This window comes from Engraulis encrasicolus, chromosome 20, assembly GCF_034702125.1.
Source record: "Engraulis encrasicolus isolate BLACKSEA-1 chromosome 20, IST_EnEncr_1.0, whole genome shotgun sequence".
Taxonomy (NCBI): Eukaryota; Metazoa; Chordata; class Actinopteri; order Clupeiformes; family Engraulidae; genus Engraulis; species Engraulis encrasicolus.
In genome coordinates, this window is record NC_085876.1 from 49,030,568 (window position 1) to 49,040,567 (window position 10,000).

Genomic DNA, 10,000 nt, shown 5'->3' on the forward strand with positions numbered 1-10,000 from the left:
AAACAATGAGGAAGGGAGATCTGAGATGGATGATCTGGCTTCAGAAAGGGGAAGGACAACGCGTATGGACTCTTTCGACCACTTACAAATCCATTTAATCTTTTTAGCTTTAGTCCTAAGATAAGTAAACAGATGTATGTCGGTAGAAAATGTATTGTTTTAATAGATTGTTTTGGGTGTGCCATTGATTCTGTTGCTATAGCCTCAGCTGACTGCAGCAGCTGTGTTGTTACCTCTTGTGTGCCCTCTGTGCTCTACTCAAGCCAGCAGTGTTGCCAGATTGGGCGGTTGCCCACCCAATTGGGCTACTTAGGATGGCCGTCTGCGGGTAAAAACGAGAAAAAAGGTAAAAACGTGAAACGAAAAAGTGGGCATTTGGCGTTTTTTATTCTGCAGTTTTGTGCCCATAGAAATCAATGCAATTTGCTGAAATTGGACGGATTTTAGTGCATTTTGGCATTTTTTGAGAATCTTTTGGGCGGGATTTGATCAGACACATCTGGCAACACCTCCAGCCACTTCCATCCTTGAAAAGGAATTGATCCGGTAAACAGTCCTTCCTGCCTGGGAGTTGCACTCAGGTCTAATCTACAGCATCAGCAGAAGGTTGACCTCCTGGTCGATGGCTGATTTGATCTGGATCGACTCGGGACATGGATTACACCTCGGGTCCGATAACCTTAATCTGACCTTTTGATTGTTGGCTGTGAGAGGAGTTTGTCATGCTCTAGTGCTGACGTTTTGTGTCATTGTAGAATAGTGTTTCTCAAAAGGGGGCGCTACAGCCCCCCTATAGGGGCATTGGGAGGCCCTTGGGGGGCGTTGAGAAGAATACAGCCGAGTGGGTGCGGGGCTTAGTTCCCATTCGTGGACATTAGTCAATATTATTTTTGGGGGTGGTTGGCATGATGAGGTCAAGGGGGCGTTGGGAGGTTTGTGATGAGGTCAAGGGGGCGTTTGTTCAAAACAGGTTGAGAAGCACTGTTGTAGAATGTGTGGTTGCGGCTGGCCCCACCCATCCTGTGCTCGTTCAAGATAGGATGTGACTGCCCACTAAATAGCCAACCATGTGTGCTCACTCTTGGACCGACAGCAGTTTCCAACCATCAGAGGTTGGACAGCCAGGGATTGTTTATGAATGGTAAACCCATGTATAGTATGTGACTATTCTGATTATCATCGACGTTCAAATTTCTTCGAGACAGTGGGAGGAGTTCCCGTATTTGCGGGAACTCAGAAAGTACTTGCATTGCTCTTGACCTGACTAGTTGCAACGCTGAAAGTGTTGCGTCACTAGGAGGGCACGGCCTGGCTAGGATGTGACTGTTTGGGGCTTCTTGGGGATATTTTACGACTACAGTACAGAGAACAGACAACCCTATATGGCTAGTTTAGAACCCCAGTGATTTAGAATTAGAACCCCAACAGGCAACCCTACCGTATATGGGTAGTTTAATTAGAACCCCAGTGATTTCCAAAGCAATGGCATTTTAAACGTTTTAAAATGGCATCTCATTTGAAGAGTTAAGAATTGAGAGGATTTATTGCATGGAGAATGTGTAACATTTTCACAGGTTTTTAGTCTTTGTTTGACTACTCCTGTTACTTCATTGCACCGCTGAAGATCTAAGGACCAAAAGCTTGCCAGTCAGGTAAAGCTTCTTTGCACAAAAAAGATCTGAAGTGTGCGGATTGTCTCCTTTTTATACAAAAAATTCAACTGAATCCTTCACCTTCTAAACAGATGAGCGGTGGCCTTTCACAACAATAGTTAGTAACCAAATGGGGAGAGGGGAATCGCAGGCTTCGGCTTTCGCATGCTGTGGTCCCCAGATGTTCTCATCTAGTGTTTGGCAGCAGTGTGTTGTTGATGTGGCCTCACGCTTGTCACTGAGACACTCACATACTGCTGCCGGGTGTCCCAGAGGGCTTCAGTAGCGCTGGAAACAATCATCCTCTGTGAACTAACATGTCTACTTGCAATAATAGCAGGCCGGGTTCCCTCATCCTACAGTCATGATGTGAAGATGCGGCACAGTAGTCCGTGTCAGGCACGAGGGTCCTTTGTTTACCTCTGGAGCTGTGTGTGGCGTGTGTGTGTGTGTGTGTGTGCTTGTGGTGTGTTGGTGTGTGTGTGTCTGAGTGTCTGAGTGTCTGAGTGTGTGTGTGTGTGTGTGTGTGTGTGTGTGTGTGTGTGTGTGTGTGTGTGTGTGTGCGTGCGTGCGTGCGTGCGTGCGTGTGTGTGTGGTGCGTTCCACTAATCTGCAACTGGCAGCTGGATGGTGACGTGACGCTCGGTTGTGCATGTGCATCACCGTTAGTCAACCACCGTGCCATGCTTTACTAGTGCGCCGTGAGAGATTGTCAAGTGTAGCGTTGGGAAATAATTCACGAATAATTTGTGCCTAATTGGTCTGAAAACGGTCGTGCATCACTGTATGACTATAAATGACTTTGCTCCTTTGTGGTTCTCAAAGTCATATTTCAGAAATGTCTGTAAGAATGGCTGTATCTAATTAATCTGGGCTGTAGGACTTTTTTTACATATTTTTTTTTTACTTATTTGGTGATTTGATTCAGTGTTTTTTTTTTTTTTTAATGACCTTGCCTCATATCAAAGACGGCTGAAAGAAGCACTTGTCTCTATGCCAGAGTTGCCTGAAGTAGGCCCAAAGGGTAGGTCCCAAGTTTTGATGAAGGGATGATTGTCTTCTGCCTTCAAGAGCACCAGCATATTGGAGTTTACTGACTCCAGCAAAAGGAGAGGAGAGCGCTGAGCATTTCTCCTCAGTCTCAAGTGCTGAAAAACACTGCTCTACGTGCCTAGTGCCACGACGGTAAACTCTTTGTTTGTCCACATAGTAAATAATTAAGCCAATTAGCAGGCCTACCTGTCCGATTATGATGTAAGCTCCTTAGGATCAACTGATGCAGAATTCACTGAATTCCATTCAGTTGGGTCAAAATGTGCCAGTTTCCATGAGGCAGGATTGAGCGTTTGGTTGACATATTGGTGTGTAGATGACATGATGAGAAAATGAAATGGTTTGAGGTTTGCTGAAGCATACAGGGCAGGGTGAATCACACACACACTCCGCTTGCTTTTCCATATTGTGGCGTGCGTGCGCGTGCGCTCATGATTTGTGGTTGTGGTTGGGCTGTTGACAACTGGGAAAAAAAGTCTGAAGTGCTGAAAGGAGGATTGCATTTTAATAGAGGAAGAGGGGGAAGAGACACAAGATGGTAATGGCTTTGAAGTCAGGTGGTGCCCAGGCTTTGTCCTCCTGTTTCCTCTTCTACAGGCCATCAGATGTGGCTAAAGTACACCTCACTTCACACAGCTCTCAAATAATATCAGATGGAAATTGGCCTTATGGCTATAATCTTGTACATGTTTTCGTTTTCTTTTTGCTTTTTGTTTTTCTTTCATTAGTTTTAAAGATCGCCTCTCAACGTAATTTAATTAATATTGCCGTGTTCCCAATTGTTATTGAATGTGTTACGCGTTGGTCCTGTTTTAAAAAACGTTCTGGTTGCTTTGTTTCAAGACGTTTTTGCAAGCTGGCAAGGTGGCTTGTGGAGAAACGAGAGAGTGTTCCGTGTTTCTCGTGGAAATGCGTCTCTGATTGGCTCACTCCTCCTGCTCTCAAAGAAACGCGTCTCTGATTGGCTCAGTCCTCCAGCCTTGGGAGTGAATGTAATGGCAAACAGAGTCGCCACTTCCCCGGGTGGTACTGCACTATAGGGGCGCCAACGGAGGCGTGCAGGCTCCATTCAGGGCTGTGCTCTTTCGACAGCGACCCCTAGGCGAGCTGTAGGCACGGAGCAACCGGAGTGAGCAGGCTTTATGTATGAGGCTTTGTGCTGTGTGTGTACCTGAGAGTAGCAACCAGCTGATAGCTAAGCTAAGCTATGTTTCGGACCACCAGACGTTGCTTGTTTTGAAAACAAGCAGAAAAAAATTACTGGACATGTTTTTAGATAAATGGGTCGATATAAACCTTTGTGGGCAACGCCTTCTTTCGACGTGACGAAACACAGAAAGGCTTTCGTGATTCGCTCGTTTCTCTGCATTATTGATGTAAATTGGGAAACACCGGGAAACACAGCCAGGAGAGTTGACGCACCGCTATGAGAGCCTTGCAAGTGAGTTTAACTTGGGGTGACCGTCCGATCTTCGAAAGGAGTGAGTAAAACTGAGTTTTATCGGAAGTTGGCCTTTAAATGTCATCAATATATGCTGTCCGTTTGTCAAATAAATAAACTTCAACTTCAAACGTCAGAGTTGTGTAGCACAATTCATACACAGAGGAAGTACACTTGACTTGACTATTGTAGACATTGCGTCTGCGGTCTTTCCAGCCATACTTCACTGGGTATGTGGGGGTACCATCGAATCAAGAGGAGGCATGGTGGTGGGCTCTTTCCCCCCAACCATCGTCAGGGTGTATTTGGGGTGCAGGGGTGTGTATTTGGGAGTCAGGGCGGTGTATGCCTTAGTGTAGCATCACTGCTAGCATATATCTACTTGATCTAACTCTGTTCTCAAGCATGCGTCAGTGTGTATTTGCAATGTGAGGGAGTCTGGGTGGAGTATAGTGCAGTGTGTGTGTGCAGGGACGGATCATGACTCCATGGGCCCCTGGGCCAGACAACAAGAAAGGGCCCCCTCCAGATGTTAGAGACCTTATATTGTTGGGCATTCAGGTGTTTTTCCCCTGAAAATATGTGAAAATAGAGTTGTTAAAAGTGTGATTTTACACAACATGAGAAAGGAAATTTAGAGGATTGGGCTTCAGGGCCCACTGGACTCTTGGGCCCCTGGGCCTGGGCCCGGTAGGCCCTTGCAGTAATCCATCCTTGTGTGTGTGTGTGTGTGTGTGCGTGTGCGTGTGCGCGTGCGTGTGCGCGTGCGCGCGCGTGTGCGCGTTTGTGTAACATAATAGGCATAGTCTTAGTCTGGCTGCCCTGCCCACTGTATGTCAGTGAGTTCTCTATTGTACACATTTCGTCTGCAGTCTTCCTAACCATACTTCAGTGTGTACAAAGTAGAGGTAGAAGCACTCTTACAGATGTAATTCCAACAGCATTGGTTTGATATTTCAACATGGTAGTGTCATGCTACAGCTGTTGTAATTCCATTTGTGAAAAGACTTCTACTTTTTTTAATACACACAGCTCTGTTTACAACCACTTCAGTGTGTGTTTGGGATGCCAGGCAATCAGGGAGGCAGGGCTGGCTGGAGCCTGTAGTGTAGAGTAGTTTAGTGTTGGGGCAGGCTGGCTGGCAGGCCTGGACTAGTAATTTGGCATACGGGACATTTTCCCGGTGGGCTGTGACGGTCATCAGGGGCCGATGCTGTTGTTGCTACTGTTGTTGATGTTGTCGTCGTCGTCATCATCATTTTCCTGGGGATTGGCCCACATCTTGAGGGGGAGAGGCCCACTGCTCCATCGTTAATATAGACAGTGGATTCAGCCAGTCAAGATATAGTATGAAAGTGGGTGCTGGAGGGCTGATGTATGCCTGCAAAATGCCCGGCGTATTTTTTCCAGTCCCAGTCCTGCCGAGCTGGCTGGCTGGCGTCAGGTCTGTCCTGGTCTGAGTGGCACAGACTGAGGTAGTGTAGTGTAGCGTAGTGTAGCGTAGTGTAGCGTAGTGTAGTGTAGTGTAGTGTAGTGTAGCTGGCTGGCTGGCGTCAGGTCTGTGCTGGTGTGAGTGGTACAGACTGGCTACATTAGTGTAGTGTAGTGTAGTGTAGTATAGTATAGTATAGTGTAGTGTAGTGTAGTGTAGTATAGTATAGTGTAGTGTATAGTGTTGGGGCCGTGCTGGCTGGCTGGCGTCAGGTCTGTGCTGGTGTGAGTGGTACAGACTGGCTACATTAGTCATGGGGCTCAGTGTCGGGGCTGGCTCTCGGCCAAGACAACACTCAACGTCAACGCAGCATAGCGTACAAAACGCAGCAGCAGCAGCAGCAGGCCTTCACGATTTATATATACTCTATGTGCTCACTGCGGGGATTCATTCGGCCGATTTGCACTTTTTTTTGTACATGCTTGTGCCAAGCATATGTGTGAGTGTAAATGCCTGTGTGTACACGTGTTTTTTTGTGTGTGAGTGCGTGCGTGCGTGCGTACAAATGTGACTGTGTGTGTGTGTGTGTGTGTGTGTGTGTGTGTGTGTGTGTGTGTGTGTGTGTGTGTGTGTGTGTGTGTGTGTGTGTGTGTGTGTGTGTGTGTGTGTGTGTGTGTGTGTGTGTGTGTGTGTGTGTGTGTGCGCATGCGTGCATTTGCATGTGTTTGTGTGTGTGTGTGTGTGTGTGTGTGTGTGTGTGTGTGTGTGTGTGTGTGTGTGTGTGTGTGTGTGTGTGTGTGTGTGTGTGTGTGTGTGTGGGTACTGTATGTCAGAAAGGGTGTACAGTACGTTATTACCGAAGCACATGAAGACAAACTGCCACCATTACACTCGTTTCCTGAGACGCATGCCCCTGTTGCACCCTGGGTAGCTGAGACACATGCCCCCATTGCACCCTGGGTAGCTGAGGGGCAGCGTGAAGGATGATGTACGACATGCTGTCCAGAACACGCAGGAGGCCCGTGTGCGTGTGTGTGTGCGTGTGTGTGCGTGCGTGTGTGTGCGTGTGTGCGCGTGTGTGCGCGTGTGTGTGCGTGTGTGTGTGTGTGTTTACAGTGTAATGTAATATAGGCAGGGCTCTAAATTAACACCAGCCGCCCGGCTGGCCAAATGCTGTTGAAATGTCAGTTCGGCTGGTAGAAAAGACTGACGTACAGTACGAGACACTTTGACCCGTTAGTCAGTATGTGTTTGGCTAGCAAGATTAACATCTTCTAGACATTTCAGCTTGTGAAGAAAAAAAGTGAATTCAGAGCCCTGATTATAGTCCTGCTACAAATGACTTGGACCCCGACCTGGGCCCTGCCGTAGCCTAGCGGTAGGACGGGGTCATGCCTATGTTCCCCAGCTCCTATGTTCCCCAGGTCCTATGTTCCCCAGGTCCTATGTTCCCCAGGTCCTATGTTCCTCGGGTCCCATGTTCCCCAGGTCCTATGTTCCCCAGGTCCCATGTTCCCCAGCTCCTATGTTCCCCAGGTCCTATGTTCCCTGGGTCCTAATATGTTCCCCAGGTCCCATGTTCCCCAGGTCCCATGTTCCCCGGGTCCTAATATAGGCAGGGCTCTAAATTAACACCAGCCGCTCGGTTGTAGTCCTGCTACAAATGACTTGGACCCCGACCTCGGCCCTGCCGTAGCCTAACCGCACAAATACACCAAGCGCGACAAGAGCAAGGTGAGCGACGGAAGTAATTGACTTTGTATTGAGTCGCGTGACAAAAGCGATTCTGGAGACTAGAGCGATTTGCGCGACGAGCGCGACAGTTTGAAGTTGAAATCCTTTCAACTTTCTATGACGCGGTTCGGCGACAAGCCGCGACAGCATAGAGGTCAGTGACCACAGCCAATAGGAATGCTTGAATGCTTTGCCTTCTGCCTGTACGGACATACTCTAGTCTCTTCAATCGCTCGTATCGCTTGCTGCTGCAAAAAAAAAAAAACCGTAAAGAATAAAAATGAAAAATAACCCTGACCTGATGTTCTCTGCTGTTCCTCCCTCCCTCCGCCTCCAGGCCGCGTCTGCACGCCCAGAGGAAGTTCGCCCAATCGCAGCCCAACTCCCCCAACGGCACGCCCATCAAGATGGCCGACACCTCCCTGCCAACGCCCTCCTCCGCCCAGAAGATGGCCGACACCTCCCTGCCCACGCCCTCTTCCTCCTCCTCCTCCTCTTCCTCCTCCTCCTCCCACATCACTGACCTCTCCCGCCGCAAACCCAAGACCGAGGACTTTCTCACCTTCCTGTGTCTGCGAGGTAAAGTACTCATGCAGCAGTCACGCACACACACACACACACACACACACACACACACACACACACACACACACACACACACACACACACACACACACACACACACACACACACACACACACACACACACACTGTGTCTGCGAGGTAAAGTAGTCATGCAGCAGTCCCGCACGTACACACACGCAGGTGAACTTTACACACACGCAGGTGCACTTACACACACGCAGGTGCACGCACGCACGCATGCTCACACACACACACACACGCACACACACATAAACACAAACACACATTATACTCCACATGTCTGCGAGATAAAGTATATAGACAGTATTGGTTTACACACACACACACACACACACACACACACACACACACACACACACACACACACACACACACACACACACACACACACACACACACAGCTTCCTTTCATCTCTGCCCGTCTCTGTTTCTTCATTGGATCACACTCACTCTCTCTCTCTCTCTTTTCTGTCTCATTTGCTTTTCTCATACTGTATTAGCATCTGATCACAGTAGCACGATCATCCTTCAGGTTACGAGGAGTTTATGAAATTCATCTGATGCTTAACAGAAAGCATATCAGACTTTTATTAATGACAGCAAAGATGTGATGGATGTTACACCAAACATTGACTCAAGGTTATATTCTCCACGGCTCGAGTGGCCATCATTATATGTGTGTGTGTGTGTGTGTGTGTGTGTGTGTGTGTGTGTGTGTGTGTGTGTGTGTGTGTGTGTGTGTGTGTGTGTGTGTGTGTGTGTTTTTTTGTGTTTGTGTGTGTGTGTGTGTTTTTTTGTGTTTGTGTATGTGTGTGTGTTTTTGTGTATGTGTGTGCGTGCATGCTTTTGTGTGTGTGCGTGCTCGCTTTTGTGTGTGTGTGCGTGCTTTTGTGTGTGTGTGTGTGTTTTTGTGTATGGTTGACCACAGCTGTGTGTGTGTGTGTGTCTCTGAATGCATCTGTGTTTGCCTGTATCTCTTGCTGCGGTGAAGTGGAGGTTGTGTGTTTGGATGTTGTGAGGGCTGCCTGCTTGTGTATTTATGGACATTGAGGGGGTTGTACGTTCGTGCATTGTATATTTGTATATCGAGGTCTTTTGTCTATTTGTGTTTTTAGATGTATTGTATATTTGTATGTTGCGGTCCATTGTCTATTTGTGTATTGATGTCTGTCTATTGTATATTTGTGTATCGATGTCTATTGTATATTTGTGTATCGATGTCTATTGTATATTTGTGTATTGTATATGTTTGTGTATTGTGTATTGATCTTCCTTGGCGGGCCCCTGGAAGTGGTTAAGTGTTCTCCTCTGTGTGTGTGTGCGTGCGTGCATGTGCGCACATGGTGTGTGTGTGTGTGTGTGTGTGTGTATGTGTGTGTGTGTGTGGTTAAGTGTTCTCTTATTTCGTGCAAGAAGCAGGAAATGTTTCTGCCCATCCCTAGCGGAGAAGGATCGAAGTTGTAATGTGGGGTGCAAGGAGGTGAAGGGATAGGCGTGCGTGTGTTCACGCCTGATTTTGTGCCTGTGTGTGTTTGTGATGGGGTATGCGAGAGAGAGAGAGAGAGAGAGAGAGAGAGAGAGAGAGAGAGAGAGAGAGAGAGAGAGAGAGAGAAGAGAGAGAGAGAGAGAGAGAGAGAGAGAGAGAGAGAGAGAGAGAGAGAGAGAGAGAGAGAGAGAGAGAGAGATAAACAGGAGGAGAAAGGAGAGCAACTGGCCTGTGTTAGAGAGGGCCATGCTGATGGCAGCCTTCCAGGTTTACTGCTTTTATTGTATTGACAAAGCACAGCACAGGACAACATGGCGCAGCACAGCACAGGACAATACAGCACGGCACGACACAGCACAGCTTATCACAACACAACACAGCACAGCACAGCACAGCACAGCACAACACTGGGCAGGAACAGCACAGCACAGCACAGCACAGCACAGCACAGCACAGCACAGCACAGCACAGCACAGCACAGCACAGCACAGCACAGCACAGCACAGCACAGCACAGCACAGCACAGCACAGCACAGCGCAGCCCAGCCCAGCGCAGCACAGGACAATACAGGACAGCACAACACAGGACAACACGG

At 48.0% G+C, this 10,000-nt stretch overlaps 1 protein-coding gene across 1 annotated transcript in view; it reads left to right on the plus strand.

Annotated features, from left to right (window-relative positions):
- jarid2b (jumonji and AT-rich interaction domain containing 2b) overlaps positions 1 to 10,000 on the plus strand; it is a 217,216-nt gene that overhangs the window by 133,006 nt on the left and 74,210 nt on the right. Inside the window, exon 4 of the mRNA XM_063186056.1 lies at positions 7,650 to 7,891. Coding sequence (XP_063042126.1) covers positions 7,650 to 7,891 — 242 coding nt within the window. The remainder of the gene's footprint in view (positions 1 to 7,649; positions 7,892 to 10,000) is intronic.